The following is a 19110-nucleotide window of genomic DNA, read 5'->3' on the forward strand; positions in this document are numbered from 1 at the left end:
ATGATACTACATTGTATTAAGGGAAAACTTAAGAGTGTTCAGCAAGATAACAGGTACACTTCTGTAATCTTATATAATCTTAACTCTTTAGTTTTTAATGCTGAACTTTGCCCTAAGAGCATGACCTTCTCCCCTTTTTTCAAGATTTGTTTTTAAAGATTTTATTCATTTAAGAGCGAGCAAGCGAGAGAGAGCAAGCGTGCACAAGTTGGCTAAGAGGCAGAGGGATAAGCAGACTCCCTGCTCAGCAGGGAGCCTGCTGTGGAACTTGATTCCAGGACTCTGGGATCATTTCCTGAGCCCAAGGAAGGCAGCCGCTTAACCGATTGAGCCACCCAGGCACCCCCCCCTCCAACCCCACCCGGAGAGATTTAGAACAGTTGTTAAAACCTAGCAAGTTTTACTTACGGAGGGAGAGGTTCAAAGTTAAATTGTTTCATGCACTCAGATTACTTTTTTTCCTTCTGTGATTGCTGCTGGGTTACACTTAATAGTATATTTAAGTTTTCCCATGAACAAAAGGGTGAATAACCTCATTAAATCTCATTTAAGAAAATTGTTCTGAGTTAAAATTCAGAAGTAATTTTTATAGATCACGTGTATGAGATTTCTTTCTCAACGTCAGAAAAACCTTTTTAAAAAGTTATGATTATGTTACTATATATGATGTACTTTAGTATTCTAAAAATAATTATTTCATTATAAGGACTAAAAATCCTCTAAATCAGTGATCCCAGAGTTGACTACCCTGATGTGAATTGTTTTTACTTAAAATAAGGGAGTAAGGCGACAAGCATATATGTTAAAATTAAGGCTTAAAACAGCAGTCCTTCATTTGAATTACTCTTTGTATTTGAAGTCTCTGTTCTGAAAGCCCAAGTGAGAAAGCTTATCTTGTCAAGCTTATTTCAAGCAGGTACTGTCTCACACAGGAAGGTCAGGCCCTGAGTATTTGCAAAGGAGACAAGGATTCAGATAGTTTTTGGTCATCCTGCAAGATAGGATCTGTGAGCTCACTGATGAAGTGACATGGACAAGGATGACAACTTCAGCTGTCGCTGTGTACTGAGAAGATCAGGACCACTCCAGCCCTAGCTCAGTGGTAGCCTAGAAGGAATTTTTTAGTTGGAACATCATGTGGGAGTTAGCATCTTAGTGTGGACTCCCCAAGGTGTTTTGCTCCTGAACTGACTTGTGCCAGAGAGTGCCCTCTCCTGGCCAGCGCTGGTGTGCACACACCTCAAGTCTGTTCTCTTTTAGTAACCCAAGCTTGACTTTCTGTGAAGTCAGCAAGTTATCTGGAATACATTCATTATGGAATTTCAACTGCATTTTGGTCTTATTTTTAAAATTTTTTTTGTAAATGGATTTAAAAGAACTCAAATGACTGCTCTACTTTTGTTAACTTGGTTTTTTCTACCATAGGTCTCAACAAATGGCAGCTATTACATCAGACAGTGACGAGTCCTGCTGCTCCCTTACAGTGTCTGACAGACCACTGTGGATTCAGACTGGGAGCATTGAAGTTAACAGTGAGACGGGCAGGTCTGTCTGTGTTAAGCCCTGCCACAAAGTGAAGAGGGCATCATGTCATCACTTAATCATTCTGAAGTAGATTAGGCTAGACCTAAAAGAATTCATTAGTTCTTTTTCTGTAGTTTTCATTGACCTTGGTAGCTGGGTGTACCTCATGTAGGTGACAGTTTTAATGAGTGAAAATAACTTTCAATTGTGCTAAAAAGAAAAAAAATAGTAGAGCTAGCCTCCTGTGAGCTTCTGTGAAATGAGTTTTTCCTAGGGTGCTAAAAGTTGGGTATCAGATTGTAGAACTATGTCAAATAGCAACTGAGTCTCCATGGGAAGTCAAATAGTGGATTTCTTTATCTTTTCACTATCTCAGTCTTTGTCACTTTTATATCCACTTCTTAGTCATTCTTAATGTGTGTATATATAAGAAAATATATCCATATATGAATATATATATATATTTTCTTAGTCAATTAATCTCAAAACCATTGTCATTTACATAAGAAAAGTCAAAACTCAGAGGGGCTGTAGTCTTTTTCTTTAATAAAGTGCATTTATCGAGACCTCTTTGGATAGCGCCTTAAAGGCTTATTTTGGGCTCTTACACTGATGGAAAGGTTTAAGGATTTCTGTTGTGCTGCTTTTGAACTTATGATCTCTTTTTGCTTCCTTAAGGCTATTTAACCCTGTGGTGTTTGCAGCTAGCGAAGAGCCATGATTGGGCCTTGACACTACACAGGAGCTGTAATTTGCAAGCTGGGTCAGAATGGCACAGTTGGGATCAGAGATTGAGACTGGGAGATTCTGGACTCTGAGCTGTACTTTAGGGATGGTAGCTACCCTTATGATTTCTTGAGGAAATGGTGTTTTAGTTCTCTGTACCTCTCGCAGGAACAGTAAGACCTCCTTCAACCCTGGGCTTTCTTGTCCACTTGAATAGGCCTCACTAAGGTTGAAGCCAAATACTGAGTCATAAATAGAAGGAAATGGAATTATGTATGGGGTTGGTTGTTAACCTTTTTTTTTTTTTCCTTTCAGTTTACTTCCAAAGTTCTATGTGGGTCTAAAGAGTATTATAATACTAGTTTTAAAAAGTAAACATTTTTTAGTTGAATATCAAATTTAAAGGTGTTAAGCATTCTATTTCTTCAGAAGCAAAGACTATTTACCTTCTTTTCTGATGTGTGGGGTATTTACAGCTAGCTATTGCATGAGAAAAACATGGCAGAATGCCCTGTTAGTTACTGTGTTTTATAGGCTTTGATCCAGTAAGTCAGGAAGGCAACCCAGGAAGCTAATAGAAGATCAAGAGTTCTAGAAAAGAATGGCAAAGACTTTTGAAATCTTTGGAAGTTAAATATTGGGAAGGACGGGGGTGGTTTTTCTTTTTCTGCATTCTGTGTTTATTTTGTCAGTTATTACTCCACTGAACACGCCACAGATTTTTGGTTTAAAAATACATTTGACCAAAAAAATAATCATCATTCTCTCCACGATCACTTCTTTTGGAATTTAAACTCTTATTGGCACTTAGTTTACTGGGTCCGAGAGGCATTAACCAAGAATGATAGAGGATTGCAGTGGGGTTCTTCTCACTTGGTATTAAAGGGAAGTCGATAATGCCGGGCAGAAATTCCGGTCATGCTGTCTGGCAGTAATTTTTCTAATCCTTGTCCTTTATAAATGTTTTGCTCAGTCTTGCTTCTTGTTGGAGGTATGGTAAAGAGAGCCTCTGTTCCTGATCTGGTGTGCTGGTGTAATAAGGGACAACATCGGTCAGTCTAGTGTACAGAAGTTGTCTTAGAGTAGCAACATGGTACTCTGGATGCCTTCTGGTGTGTCTGCCTTGGGGAAGGCCCCGTCCACCCCCCTCCTCCCCTGTTTGCTCTTTGTACATATGCAGATGGTACGGTCAGCAGCTGAACCGTGCCTGGCTTGGTTTCATATGTGAATCGGCTTTAGCCTGTGGGAAGCCTGTGCTTGGAAGGCAACTGGCGCTTCAGAGCAGCCCTTGGCAGTGGTGCGGACTTCCAGAGGTGAATGTGGGTGCCGGGGCGGAAGTGGGTGGGCAGCATAGAGACTGAAGCTAAACGTCCCCTCCTCTCACTAGGCAAATCTTCATCAACAAGGATTTTTAAAAACCTCAAGTGCAGCTTGACTCTGTGAAGGTGACAACAGTTTTATGGTGGAATTTGGCCACTTGTACTTTGGAAATAAAATGAATGCTTCTGCTGGTCTAGAGTGGAAGTAAATTGTCTTTTCAAATGTTGGTTAAGTTTAGCTGATTTTAAGAAACAAGTGTGACCCCATAAATAGGGCGGAATTTAAAGAACGAGGACATCATTTTTCTCTTATTTACTTGTGCTTAACTACATTTTCTTCCTTTTCTTTACTGTATTTCAGCACAAAGACATTAGCAGGCTGCTGGTTTCATGGACCGGTCCCATAATGACACCACACCAGAGCATCAGGACTGAATGACATTGGAGACTCAGATTTTTAAAGCTGCACTAAGAAGTAAATGTTAAGGCAGTGGTTAAAACCAACAGTCTATAAAGGGGCACTTGCAAATTTTGCTATATGAAACCGAAAAAAAGGTATTAGGGGAATATTTTATAAAAAATAAACTATTGCAATAAGTTATGCATGAGAGGAGGAGAAAAGTGACACGAAACACGCAGAGAACTCACTTGAATCTGACGTATCAAGAATCACTGACCGTAACTTTTTCTGAATGTGAAGTTCTTTTCAGTACAGTTTGGACAGGCCTAAAAGGCATGGGATGATGACAGAGATGCTGAATTATTTTTTAAACTAAAATTTTGTGCTTTCTCCAAGGTTTTGTTAATCCATTTAGATATGAGCAAAGGCATTTCTAAGCTGGCTCTCCTGTGAACACAGCAAGTGTCACAGCTGCCAGGCGAGACCAAGGTCTCCTTCAGGGTACCAGTGGAAACAACAGGAAAGGTTTTCTAACATCCTAATAAAAGGATGGTGAAGTGCCCTGCCCCACCCCGCAGAGAGAATTTGGATCTTTTCTTTCTTCAAGAAAACAGGGCTGTATTATCTTGAATATATGTTTGCTTGTTAGAACATATTAAGATGTATTTATTTGCCACCAGTATTTAACATTTTGTGCACATTTTCATAACTGCATTCTTACCTTTTAAATTCTGACTCAAAGTGGATAGGCTAGTGTTGACCTTAGAGTGAAAATATGTACTCTAAGAGCTAGTTCTTAATTCTACTGTGGTGGAAAGGCTTTTTTCCTGAATTTTGTTATGGACCTCTCTCATGGAGAGCCCTTCCTTCCAACTGCAAGATATCCTCCCAGGTGTCAGGTGGGACTTGACTCTGGGAACAAGCAGTAGGAACAGACCCATAAAGAGCTTTCATGCATGGAACATGAATTCTTATTAATGGAGACCATAATGTTTTTCTTGTCCTTGGAAAATACATATTATGAAAAACCTTAATTTTTCTTTTTAATGAATGGAAAAACTTTCATGAGGAGAACAGATAGACATATTAGTACTACATTTTTAAGGCATTTTATATTTGATGGTGCCGTACTTTTAATAAAACTGAAGTTTTTTAGTGGCAATACGGATTTATTTTTTAAACCAGAAAGACCATATTGACTACTTAATACAAAAAAGGGGGGGAAAATGCCAAAAAATAAAATACAAAATTCATTTGAAGCAACGTAACAGATAACTGAGCATTTGGCTCAAATTACCTGTTAACTTTCCATAATCTTACTGTATAGGTTTGACCCACACTCAGGATTAAGAAAAGGTTCTGAGTGAGAGCCGGAGAACATCGGATACACCTGACTAGGACTTGTTTTACAACTCAAGAAGAAAAGGAAGACAGTCTTCTAATGAGCTTAATATAAATTCTAATTACACGGCAAGTAATTTAAAATTTGGAGGACATTCTAAAGTCTTTTGGGAAATCTTCATGAAGTCATTATACACATTTGATCAAATCTGAAAAAGTCAGCTCAGGAACTGGAGGTGCAGGGAGCTCTAAAGATTACGTGTAGCTCTGTGGCCCCCTCTTCTTCACGGCCCTAGGGCTTAGGCTGGAGTCCATCTTGTTCTTTCTGAGATTGAACACCAGCAGTACTACCTTTCAGGCTCACTTCAAGAATCATGTAACTCCACACCGTGGTGACTGTACAATAATGAAGCTTTAGGATTCTTTGCACAGTGATGGAAATAACCGAGAAATAAAAATACAAAGGCAAAACCTGATCTCTCCCAATTCTTTTAAGTTATCTAAATATTTTTTCTCATGACAAAATTCTCAAAGGTGTTTTGTTATAAACCATGTTTTCGTTTTTTAATAAATGAAATTTGGTGGTATTTAAGATCTAGACATACCAGGTTGCTGTTTCACTTTTCATTGCTTTAGTTGCTTAATATTTAAGCTTTGCTCCATGCTACCTTTGTCTGTATTTCAAATCTTCACAAGCCTATTTCATTTTGTAGACTTGAATGACAAAAGTTGTTTCTCATCTAAAGTATGCTAAGACTTAAATGTTAAAGAATGTTGTGTAACATTTATCCAATAAAGTCTTGATTTTTTAAAATTTAGTTATTTAAAAACTTTTGTTTACTCTTTAGGAGTTAGGTTTTAGAGTTTATTATTTTTTATAAACTATTAAGTTTCAGTTACTAGTTTTTCTTTAGGGAGTGGCTGTAAGTAACATTGCTTTCTTTGGAGAACAGCCTGTTTTTCTTTAATCCTTGGAAGATTTTTAGGGGACTGTCTACGATCAAGGAGTAGAGGAATGGTGAAGAGTTTAATTAGGATCTTGTGCACAACATGACTGTTTTCTGATGGAAACAAATATGCTACCCTTCAGAGCTGGATGTAATTGAGCAAATATCTACTGGTATGTTTGTTTCAGTTTTTAAGACATCCTTCCCTTGCAGATAAATGGTTGCTTCTTTAAAAGCCCAGCATGGCCGATGTGTTTGACCAGAAACACTACTATCAGGAAAAAATGAGCCTCTTAAAACCTACCAGACAGCTGAGATTTTTTTTAGACTGACCCCAAAACTTAACGTTAGTGTGCTTCCCCCGCACCGCACCCCCGTTTGAGTAAAGCAGTCCTTTTGAAGGCTGCCTCTTACTCCAGAGTATACATGGAGTCTTTATTCTCTCAAACATTCTCCCATTTCAGTTTATCTAAAATGAATATAAAAAGGAGGCCATTGGAGTCTGGCTCTGTTAGCCTTTTCCCCCCTCAGGCTTCCTAGTAATGAAAATGGAACTAGAGAGAACCAAGGTAAATGATGTGCACATTAGCCAGAAGGCCTCCACAGGACACCCACCCTACCCCAATACACTCCTGATCGTGTTGCGTGTGTGTGTCCCATGATAGACACACCTAACAGGAGGGAATGAGGGATGAGACCCATGGCTACAGCTTGGGATCTTTTTGGTGCTATCTTCATGTAAGAAAATCTAAGTTTGGATTCATGCCCTGAAATCATGTATGGAATGTGTACCAGTACCTTCCTGGACTGTAGAAAAAAGTAAGCTGTTTTTCTTTTACACCTGATAACTGATTTCTCCTCTTTAAAGTAATGACTGATTCTTCCCTCAGTGCTTTGAGTAGAGCACACTGTGTTATCTTTAAGCACACCTTTCTCTAGTGATGAACATCACAATGAGGTTTCATGGTCTAACAACTCCTTTGCTGATATCAAGAAGGTAATGAACCTGGAATGAAAGAATATACTTCAGGAATACTGTGCCAGAGGAAGAAAGAACTGGCCAAATGCCGTGGCTAGGTCACTGTACTTAAGAATACTTCTAGGATTAGCCCATTCCTGAGTTCCTTGTGAGGCACATTCGTCCAGGCAACCTAACACAAAGGAAGCCAAGTTGAGCTGCTGATAATAAGAGCAGGATGTTTCTATACAAATGACCTGCTTCTACAGACATGGATTCTAACCTAAGTTCTACCAGTTACCTTCCTGACACAATCACACAGCCACACTGGCCCAAGACAGGGAAGATGGAATTTTTGAACCTTAAGTGAAATGGTCTAATCCTATGTTTCTGAATTCTGTCTATAAGCTCAGTGCCCAATTCCTGTGGATCCTGAGTGGACAGCTCAGACCTGTGATCCAAAAAAGGTGAACTCTATCAGCAGTGTGAAGTACCCTGAGTAAAGGAGTGCCTGCTGTGTCACTGTTCCAGAAAAGCACAGCCAGGGCTTCAGTAAGACACAAAGCAACCTTGCAGAAGACAGGGAGGGAGGGGATCCTTCACAGGTTTAAACGCAGCTTTTTTAACACCTGTGGAAAACAAGGCAGGCTGGAGACACTTGTAGCGGGAGCTGAAGCTCTAACTCTTGGTTTCTGATGCCAACTCTGCCAATGGCAAGGTCTAATCCGTGTCACACAGCCCCAGGGAACTACCTGACCTTTCCTCCCACTTTATGAAGTAAAGTTGCAAACAGCGTGTTCTATTTTGGGGTAGTCAAACTATCCCTATAAAATAATGTGGACTTGAGACCAACTACCAGAGATACCAGAGATCGTCCACTGAAGCCTACATTCTTTAAAAATGTAAACCGTTCTCCCCACTTCACTCCATTCCCTGTCTTCCCATTCCTGGCTTCCTTGAGGATTTCTGTCTTTAGTCTGTTTGAAGACGACTGTGGATTTCGGACTTGTCACGCTTGGGGAGCTGGAGGGCCCTGGGATGCTCAGGCGGTATGAGGTGGCTGCCTAGTGAGTCCAGGTGGAGTGCTTGAGGCAGAATTCCCACCTGGGTGCGCTGTATTAGCAAGGTAGAGCTCTAGGAGCCTGGGACTGAATCATGGCCCCAAATAGTTAGCTATGGGCTTCCTTGGCAGCAGGAGAGCAGGCCATGCCATGCTTTAGCTGAGAGGGAAATGTGAGCTTCCAAAGTTTCCCCTTGAGTGAGAGGGAAAAGAAGGTAGAGTCATATTTCTAGTTCTGGCTGGTATAACTTAACTTCTACGAGATGGAGCTGATTCCTAGTTTGCAGGCCTCAGAAGGTTAGAAAATTAGAAGATGGCAACATTCTTATTAGAGTATTCCAAACATTTGTAAAGGCAGACTGGTAGAACCAACGAACCCCGTGTATCCACCCCTAGCTTCACCAATGACCAGCCTGCAGCCAGAAGACTGAAATGTTTAGTGCTCTGAAATACGAGGCCATCCTCAGAGTTTCCATAAACTCATGGTATTGGTTTCTCTGATCGTCCCTTGAAGGGTTTGAAGCAACTGTTCTGAGGCTCTGGGGTGATTTTAGCCCCACCTCTATGGCTGGCTGGTGGCAAGTAATCCATTTCTCATTATCAGGAGCATCAATGGGCTTGGTCTAGTGTGGAATCAGGGCAGCTCTTCACAGACTGAAGGAAGCAACCGGAAATTACCACCTCCCTTTTCGGTATAGTTCCCTGAAGGCACAAATTTCTTTGCTGTGCATATACTTCTTTTAAAGGAAAGGAAAGTGACAGAAGGACTAGGCTTGTAACTACCGTGGCACAGAGGAGGCAGGCAGAAAAGGAGCAGACACATCTCACCAAAATTGCTCCAGGATTTTACTGGGGTTTAGGGGTATGTATCAAGCACACAGTACACACTGACAGAAGTATCAGAGAAGAGTTCAAGGCCGTAAGAAAGAAGGGAGGGATGAAGTGAAAGGCAGGATCACAGAAGCGATCACAGCAATAGGAGCATAGAACAAAAGTAACCAGGCTGGCAGTGACCCCTGGCTGCAGGACCACAGGCTGCACTCCAAACACTGAGCTCCCACAGCTCAGTGCTGCCTTTCCCGCCAACAGTAAGCTTAAGGAAGAAGTCAGATACCAGAGTAAGAGGGACAGAGGCTTAAGTCACTATTTCTCTGTCCTAGGTGGTTTCTCAGATTGGCACTTTGGTCTTAGAGGGTTTACTGGACCCTTCCCTTTAAAGATCTTTCTTAAGGAGATTAAAGCAGCCATTCACTTGCACAGCTGTCCTTGGTCTCCTATCAATGCCTTCCTCTTTGACTTTCCAACTTTGGCTAAACCGGAATCATAAAAGAAGGATTTGCTGGTCTGGTTAGCTCTTAGGATCACACAGGCAACCTCTGCAAGTGCATCTTCCAATCAGGTTTGCATTTAATACCTGCTGCCAGTTTCCCATCCCACGGCAGTCTATCCAGACCATAAAATGCCTCCAAAATGTCCCTGTCTGGTCTTCCTAAATCAGTATGAATTCCAGCATGACAGCTGTGTGAAACGTAATTCAGCAGTAGTCTTAGAGGCCAGCTCAGGGCCCCACGAAGCACCAGAAATAATCACCAGGCTCACGAATCCTTCCAAAAGCAGTTCCCTACCTTCAAGAACATAAAATGTTGCAGGAAATAGGACTTTTGTCATAGGCTAAACAAACATTCATGCCTTTGACTATACCTGAGTAACTCTGAAGGTCCAGTGTGTGAGGTCTTGTCATTTTACTGAAGTTCAAATGTAGGCCCAATGCCACGATGTTCAGGTCATTAGCTAGTAGGCTCAGCCACTCCCCAGCCTCCACATGTCGGCATGGTGTAATAGTCTCTATCCCTACAAGCACAACAACTTGTAATCAAGATACGGCATTCTGCGGGGTGGGACAAGGAACAGAAGGATACAGGGGAAGAACTCAGGGGTAGTGCTTGTGATGGAAGGCAAACCTGTATGGAAAGTCGTCGTCTTGGAAAAAGAAGGGGATCTTAAGAACAGAATTTAACCATAATTCAAATCTGTGATGTGAGGAAAAGGAACCAATCCAGTGTCCTCCCCATAGAAAAAGCAGATGAGTAGGACTTTGTTGCAGAAATAGTCCCAGTTTCCCAGGTGAACCTTCTGCAGGAGGCTCCAGTGAACGGAAGTTGGAGGGGTTACTTAAGACACAGGTGGAGATACAGAGAACACAAGATTCAGTGGAAACGTGATCTGGGAAAAGGTGCAGAGGCTGAAAGGAGAGGACAATGTGGGGATTCCTGGAAGTCTCAAGACAAATCCTTGCAGATATCTAAGATGCAAAAATGAAAATTTAAAGACGTGGAGACGTAGGCTTAAGAGCCAGGTCGAGTGCTCGATACCTGAGGGAATTCTACATGGCGGCTCATGATGGGCTCGATTCGTTTAAAGTGATTCTCTTTGCAAAGTGTCTTTTTAAGCTTCATGTTTACAAAGTACTGGATTCACTATCAAGAAATCCTAGCAGAGCCCTCTAAATTAGCCAGGACTTCATACCTACCCCAATAAAAACACTACTGTAGACACTTAACTGGGACCCTAAACTGCAGGGTGTTGAGCCCATTCTGGGCAATACACAGGAAAGTCTAGATCAATCTCCTGGTCTTGACTAGGTGAAACGCAGCTGTTGTCTTGCACTGCCTCCCACCACATTCTTTGGAAGGTGAAAAAAATAGCACATAAACCTTCTAAGCTGACACTTGAATCACTTGCTGGATCTTGAAATTTTGAGGAAGAAGCCTAGTTTGTACTTACCTTGAAATAACAGATAATTGTTAACAAAGGAGACATTTTAAAAACTAGGGACTGATCATAGTGTACAGAATCTGGAGACTTCTGGATAGTGATGGTTATTCACACTGAAAACACTTCTTGTATAATGCCTTTAATACCAATTTACTAGGTTTCTGGTAGAGGGGTAGGTGTTGGTGCTAAGAACATAAATATGGCCCTTACCTTCTAGGAGCTCAGGGAGGCGGACAGGGAATAGTAGATCATAGTAATTAAATAAAATGTGTCTTATAGTCTTCAAGGAAATTCTAGAAGGTGATCCAAAATTATTCTGATCCACTGCAATATTGTTGGAGTAAGAACACATACAATATTAAACATTTCTGTTCCATTCATTCTATTGTCAAACATTTCAAAAGGTTTGGATCTATTTTTTCTCCCAGATTTGTAAGTAGAGAAGTAACTGTGGTTGATTAAAAAAAAAAAAAACCAAAACAACATTCTTTGGCTTAAGAGAACTAAGAAATTCACAGTTAATTAAAATTAAGAAAATTCACATCTAGTTAGATTCCTTTCCTTTCCTTTCCAGATACATTAGTTGGCCCACAGTGAGATTTCAGTGTGGTGGTGATGGAGGTCGTGGTGGGGGAGGTGGAGGAGAAGGGGAAGGCCTGAGAAGCAAAACCTCTGGAGCCCGCAGCAAGGGTAGTGTCTTACGGCAGGCTGTAGGTAGGCAAACACGTCTATCTCCCCACTCCCTGGAGGGTCAGAGAGCTGCTCAGGGATCTCAGCTGCTGCCTTTGCCGAGTTTCAGCCATTACACTTAAAAGTCATCATCTGACAAAGCAGCTCTCAAAATGTGGTCTGGCTGAGTCAGTGGAGCACGTGACTCTTGATCTTGAGGTCAAGAGTTCAAGCCCCACATTGGGTGTAGAGCTGATATTAAGAAAAACAAACAAACAAGTGGGCTGAGGCTTCTCAGGAGTTCCTGAGAACCTTTCAGGTCTCCACAGGGTCAAAGCTTTTTTTGCGACAGTACTAAGGGGGCATCTGCTTTTCTCACTGTCCTGCTGTCATGGGTATGTGCAGTGTAGGACTTTCCAGACTCTGGGACGTGATACCATAACAACCTGAGTGCAGAAAGATCTGAGAATCTTGCTATATTCTATAAGCCCACATATGAAAAGGATTTGCAAAAATGTAGAGTAATGTCATTCCTCTTACTGAAATGTTTTTGTTTTTGGAGATATTTTTCTAAAAAATATTATTTATACCAACAGGAAATGTATTTGTTATTTTTAAAGGAATTACTTAAATATTTAAGAGAATCTCAGTTTTAATTTCTCACCTGGTCAACATCAATGGATATAATCCACATAAACCAAAACACTGTTTAGACTTTCTTGAGCGTGAAGGGGTCCCCGGGGTGGGTGGGGGGCGAGGCGGGGAGAAAGAGCTGGGAGCTGCCATCCTGGCACTGCCTGCCGCACGGAAGGCCCTCATTGCCGAGGCTTTGGCAACTTCTGTGATTTCACACGCACGCTTTTTCTGATTATTAGATGCCAGACTTACCACAAAGATAGCAAAGCAAAAGTAACCACGCTCTTTCTCCCTCTCCCTTACCCCTTGTTAACTCCATGAAGAATTTCATTTTCACAATCCAGACGGCAGGCTCAGGGTATCACAGTTAGGACTGCACGTCGTTCTGCGACCTGCTGACACTTGTGAAGGGGCTTCGAGGCACAGATCAAAGCAGCACTGCGTGCTTCACGCTGGGAGGGGGCCACTGCAGCGTTCCTCACACAATGAGACCGGCACTTCCCTTCTAAGATGAAACCTGCATGTCACTGCCTTTGACATTCAAACCAGAGCAACGGGAAGTTTCTCACCAGCAATCACTGATGACTAGGAAAAAACCTCAACCCACCTTTGAAACCTCTGGGTTCGTGTAGCCTAAACGATGACGGTTTGTTCTGGATTTTACATACCACCCTACCTGAAGGAAGCTATTTTAGGTTGACACTGTTAAGACTGATTCTTGGGCAAAAACACTCACTTCATAATGATCTGCACAAACCTGAAGAGGCCCAAGACAGCCTGTGAGATGGAGTTTCTTCTGCATTCGAGTATGCAGTAGAATGGCCACTTCTTCAAGATCATCTTCGAGGTGGCAACCAAGACTTTGGGCAGATTTGTGGACTCCAGTAACACTCAGCAACACTGCTCTCGAAGCCAGAGACGCCTTCTGCTTTAGCTGTCGTTATGGGGACAAAATTCACAAGCCAGCTCAGACTGTCACAGAAAGCGTTTATTTACCATAGAGGAAACCACGAGCCGCCGGAGCCCATGCCCGGCAGCCTGGGCAACATGAGTAATCAAGGAGAGGGGACAGCAGGCGGGAACCCCAGGAATCATGTCTGGGCAGTCTCCGACCGGCAGGTCTGCTTGGGACGGGAGTTACTCTGGCTGGGCTCGTGTGTTATAGCTCAGGGAAGTCGGCTTTGACAAGCAGGCTTCGTCCTGGACAAAGCCGAGGACAGCCAGAACCAAGGGCAACAGCTGCACAGACACCACCTTAAAATGGGAATCAAATTAGGCTTATGACATCAGAAGTGCATTTCACCCTGATTATAAAACAAGAGGGAAAAGGGAGCACTGGGCCCTAGGAGATAGCCTATTTTTGAGATAAAACGCTTTTAAAAGTTAAATACTGGCAGGGCCTCCCCCTTGCTAAATAGTAAGCAGCACACAATCTCTAAGCCAGCTTTACAAGCTACTGTTAACTTTGTTATCTATTATTATTTGGATTTTGAACAAAATTGATGGAGTAGGAACCAGTAGAGGAATCCTGTTTGATCTGGAAATTTTCTGTGGAGAGTCCAAAAGGTCGAAGAACTAAGTTCCCAAGATCTTTTAGTTTACCTGCAATGTAAAAGGGAAAATTCAGATAAATATGGGAAATAAACAAACAGAAGACCCCAACTGATCCTGCCTTATTATCTGATTATAAAATATAAAGAGCATCTCTCTGCAGTTAAAGAAACTGCTGCTTTTAAAACTATGAAACTTTTAGTCCCCTTGGCAATGTGGTCACTTCAGTACCTCTGCACCAGAACCCCCCCCCCCGCCCCCGCCCCCTGCCATGCCTGTGATTTCAGAGATGATTGTGAGGGAGCCCTGCTGGCTCTCTCTGGGAAAGCACAGCTTCCTGTCCAGACTGGCTAGAGAAACAAGGACATAAACCCTGGGATGAATGATGGCCAAACTGACCGCCACGGAGTCTGTATGCCTCAAACTGGAGATTTCAGGACTTTTGAGAGATTTACAGGGACTTATGGGGCAAAGGGATGGAATATTTGAAACTAACAGTGTTCTGGAAAATGTTGACTGGGATAGATGAATATAAGTTTTGACCCTTTCTAAACTGTTCTAATTTTTCTTGCAGGCCTGTTTCCAGTGGAGAGGAGAATGGGGGTCAAAGGGAAAGAAATCCTAATCATCGGAGCTATAGGTTCCTTCCTGCTCTCCCAGTGTAGTAACTTTATCCCTCTGAGGCCTCCACCTTGAAGTAAAGCCCAGGTAAAGAACTTATAGACACATGGCCTTTAAATGTCAAGGCCTTTTCTAATAATTCACGGAAAGAATTTTTGGTCTCAGTCTAAGATTTAGCCCCCAGAAGCTCTCCATATTCTGAGGAAGCTTGTAGAACCCAGGCTGACCATTCTGCAGGCAGGCTTCCCAACCCTAACCTGAACACATGCCGGGCGCGCCTGTTTACCGAGACTCGCCGGCACAGCCCATCCCTGCACACAGGTGCCGGCCAGGGCACGGTCTCGAGTGGACGGATGCACAGGTAGGGGCCACAACAAGCACAAAAAGGAGGGGACATCCTCGGGCAAGCGGGAGTGACCCAGAGCATTGGCAGTCTGTCCCAGGGTTGAGGAAGGAGGACGGGGAAGGGCGCAAGCAGTTCAAGAAGCCGAATGAAAATGTCACTGCTGGCACAAGCCTTGGCTCTTTGGAGTGAGTGAAGTGAGACTGAATCTCAAGACATCTTCACATCACGCTACCCGGGAGCATCAGCGCCCTGTCGCCCGAGCTGCTGGGACTGGCGGCCGAGGCTGGGGCACCCCTGGACGGAGGGCCCGCCACAAGGCCATTTTGCGGCGCGGTGACCATGGAGTGGTCACTGTAGAGTATCTAACCTGTGGCGTGATGGGAGCTACAGAGTAAAGCTGGTTCTCGGCTTTTGGAACACTCTCAGTCTGGCCAGGAGACACAGACGCAGGGGTGGGTGTGCCCTGGGCAGGAGAGCTCGCTGCCCCGTGTAGGGGCCGAGAGGAAGGCGTCTCAGGAGAGACCACACGTGGCAGTGCTCAGAGGTACCGACCAGGAGTTTCCAGTCACCACGAGCTTGGCCCTTATAGCTGAACTGATTCTGTGGAGAGGCACTCAGGAAAACGTGCTTCTCCCGCTGCAGGCGGCACGTCCCCATCCATGACCGAGCACGGTAGGGACAGACTAGGAACTCTGACAGGCAACTGTGGCTCCTCACTGTCTCTGATGGAACTTTCTTAGCATTGCACTGCTGCGTGAGACTTTTCCTACGAGCTTCCTCTCTCCTCCACAGGCATCTGACAGTTCTCAGCCCATCCCCACTGCAGGGACGTCCCCAATCAGTCTCTCATCCTTCTATTCCAATCATGGTTCTGCTTCTCTGTGGGCCCAACCTATACATAGGGCTATTAGTCATTTTCCTTCCTTCTCAGCCTTTTTAACATTCTGCAATAGTTTTATTCTATTATCTTGTGACGAGAGCACAGGCAGTTCCGCTTGCTCAAGAACACAAGGGACACCAAGTGCCTGAGACACCTACAAGAGACACACAGTGGGAAAGTCTCTGCATCAGGAAGACCACAGATTATTAGACTTGAATTTGATCCACAGTCCCAAGTTCACGTGGGGCATCTTGCTGTGTGTGGTGGCACCAGAAGCAGCTGAGATGCGAAGGGGAAGATAGCCATGCACGTGGAAGCCGAAGGTTCAGAGGTAAGTGGAGATACAGTGTGCCAGGAGAGCTAGTAAGAGGACTCCTTCCCAGCGGGCAGGGAGGAGGGGAGATCCGGCAGATGCCCATCTAAGAGTGCCATCTGAATCACCACCCAAGGGCAGACAGGACTGAAGCCACTTGAGACAGGGGGAACGGGAAGTGTAGGCAAACATGGTTTAAATAAATGCATACAGAAGGGCAGGCAAGGGCGAACAGAGTGTCCAGTGGGCTCAAAGGCAGGTGGAAGGGCATGTCCTGGCAGGATCCTATGAGCCAGGCCACAGGTCTCTGGTTCTTGTGCCACAGAGAAGGCCACTGGTGGTTTGAGAATTGAGCTCTCAGTTAATAACACTGTGGCAAAGGGATGAATGAATCAGAAGAGGAGATCCTGGAGGTGGTTCTCACAGAAAGTTAGTACAACATCACAGCAAAGAAGGCATTTATTCACTGAACAAGTCCTTCTCATAAACAGATACACAGTCACACTGAGTTTCCCTGATGCTGGTTGAGACTAGTGCAGACTCCTGGTCCCTAAGACAGGATCATCTGCCAAGTTAGCCTCTTTGCACTGGCTGCCACATTCGACACCTTCCCTATCTGGGCAGTACTCAGTTGGGTTTCTTTATTTCTACTTGCAGCAGTTCTGGCACCATCACTCAGCCAGAATGTGTCAACATGTCCCTGACTACGGATCTCCTCTTGTTAGCCTAGACTGCAGGCAAAGAGAAGAGTCCAAAACTGCTTGTGCTCAGACAAGAATGTTTAGGACAAGAGATCCAGATCTGATAAATTAGTTTCTATGCCTCTAAGTATCACTGTATCACAATAACCCAATGGACACATGATGTGTAACTTCTCTTTGAGATACTCACTGTGGAGTGGTCCATTTACTCCGAGGGGAGCCAGGAATGCCGTTTGTTTTTACCTCCTTAAGATTCCTGGCGTTTGGGCCCAATGGGATACAGCTGAATCCTGACACCGCATTTCCTCTTTATGAGGCAGGCCCTAAGCCACAAAAGCTGTCTCTTGGTTTCCTCTAAGTAAAAGGCTTATCAAGAGACAGCACAGAATATGGAAGATAAAAATCACAGCCAAATCAAATGCCTAGATGAGCTCTCCGGTGAAAGTGGAGGCTGAAATAAGCCTTACAGAACTGTCAAGGAAGCGGGAATGCTTCTCCTGAGAGGAGCTGAAGGAGTGACAACGAAGAAATGAGGCAGAAAGCAGTGAAAATATACACACTGATACTCCCTGAGGGAATGTGTGGCTTCAGCAGTTTTAGGAGTCAGTGACAATGTCAAGACTTTCCTGTGACCTTGGGTAAGGGAGCTGGTTCTAGAACCCTGTACCCTACCCACTTGGTAAATGGTGACAACCCATGGTGAGCTGACTCATTTCTCCAGTGACAACTTGTCCTAACAAACACCAGAAATGGAACGTGGAAAGGAATGGCTGGCCACAGAGAGCTGTCTGCTATCTCAAGTCTAGTGCATTGTGAAATATCTGCTTTTTCTTTTTTCTCTGCTGCAGCTACAACACAAGAGGGAAAAGCAAAATTCATGACATGCTGCTTCCGCTCAGGAGGAACCGCTCAGAGCAGAGAGGCTGACCACTCCTGGCCGCATCCCCGCAAAGCACCTCCATCACTCCCTTTGAGGTCCTCTCCTGGGCTGCCTGGACTCTGTCCCCACACAGCAGTCACATGCCCACACAGTGCTGGATAAACTCCAGCGTGGCCCAGAAACACCCCCCCCCACCGACATCTCCGATTCAGCAGGACGGGGATGGAACCTGAACAACGTGCATTTTGAATGAGTTCTCACGGGAAGCTGGTGTGAGCAATGCATTCTGTGAACCAGCCCCCCATAAATAACTTGCTTTTGTATCTGGCCAGTGGAATCAAGAGCAGAAGCCTGGTACTGAAAACTAACTGTGGACACCTTTCTCTAGTGACTGGCGGGACAGGGTGCCTGGATGGAGTGTCCCTCTTACATGATGTGAAAATAGCCCACGTTACTTTTCGGAGAAAGCAAATAACTTTATCTTCCACCTCGCAGTTCAATACAAGGAGATGACAGGAGATCAAGAAAGAACCACAAACACACATGTACAGGTTTTTAGCAATTCTACTTGTTTGAGATGTCATGGCCAGGCCAGGATATAGGACAAAACAATTTACAAATGATGATGACAAAAGTCTTCATCCCATTCTTTCCTATTTGCAACTGAGGCTTATCCAGAGATCTATGCCAGCATCATCTGGCCTCCCAACTACACAGCTCTTGCCCCCATCTTGCTGCCAAGATGAGGCCCAGCTCATCACCCAGCGTGTACAGAGCTGAACCCCAGGAAGGCACTGGTCTATCTCCCCTACAAGGTTAAGCAGCCAGGCTTCTTGAGGTGCTGCTGCATGTGGAGCAGTACACTGAACCTCGGCCCTCCGTGTCCGCTGGCTGAGCTGAGGAGCTTCAAGGATTCTGAAAAGGTCTCATCAGTTCTACCTTTGAAATTGTTTTTATACCATTTACCTAGGTGGACAAAAAATTTAATGCTGTGAAGTCAAACTCAGAAATAAATTAGATATAGATACTCATGAGGCTGGGCCTACCATCCAAATCCCATTTCAAATTATTACGTTCCTCAAACTTGCCTGGTTATTCTGATTATAGTAAATGCTATCTATACATTTGAACTGATAAAAATAAAATACCACTCTTTGTTTTCTAATTTGTGGTTTCATATAAGATATTTTTCCTTGCTTTTATTTTACTAGCCATTCTAATTTGGTGTAATCACGTAAGATTTTTTAAAAAAGAAGTTCTCTAGGGCGCTTGGGTGGCTCAGTTGGTTAAGCGTCTGCCTTCAGCTCGGGTTGTGATCCGAGGGTCCTGGGATCAAGTCCTACGTCAGACTCCCTCCTCAGCGGGGAGCCTGCTTCCCCCCTCCTTCCTTCCTGCTCCTGTTCTCTCTCACTATTTCTCTCTCTCCAATAAATAAATAAAATCTTAAAAAATAAAAAGAAGTT

At 43.8% G+C, this 19110-nt stretch overlaps 2 protein-coding genes across 17 annotated transcripts in view; one reads left to right on the forward strand and one right to left on the reverse strand.

Annotated features, from left to right (window-relative positions):
* PWWP2A (PWWP domain containing 2A) overlaps nt 1–18968 on the forward strand; it is a 49282-nt gene extending 30314 nt beyond the window's left edge. For 4 of the 16 annotated variants that reach the window (XM_045998941.1, XM_045998947.1, XM_045998951.1 and 1 more), the window contains one exon: nt 3931–6300. Coding sequence is in view for 4 of the 16 variants with exons in the window: in XM_045998948.1 (XP_045854904.1) it covers nt 1426–1545; nt 3931–3944 (134 nt within the window). In the remaining 12 variants the exon portion in view is untranslated. The other 12 variants (XM_045998949.1, XM_045998946.1, XR_006817658.1 and 9 more) reach the window with 11 other exon arrangements.
* Nucleotides 13326–19110, reverse strand: part of TTC1 (tetratricopeptide repeat domain 1) — a 43544-nt gene continuing 37759 nt past the window's right edge. The window contains exon 8 of the mRNA XM_045998956.1: nt 13326–13957. Coding sequence (XP_045854912.1) covers nt 13824–13957 — 134 coding nt within the window. The 3' untranslated portion in view covers nt 13326–13823. The remainder of the gene's footprint in view (nt 13958–19110) is intronic.

This window comes from Meles meles, chromosome 3 (genome assembly GCF_922984935.1).
Source record: "Meles meles chromosome 3, mMelMel3.1 paternal haplotype, whole genome shotgun sequence".
In the NCBI taxonomy this organism is placed as follows: domain Eukaryota; kingdom Metazoa; phylum Chordata; class Mammalia; order Carnivora; family Mustelidae; genus Meles; species Meles meles.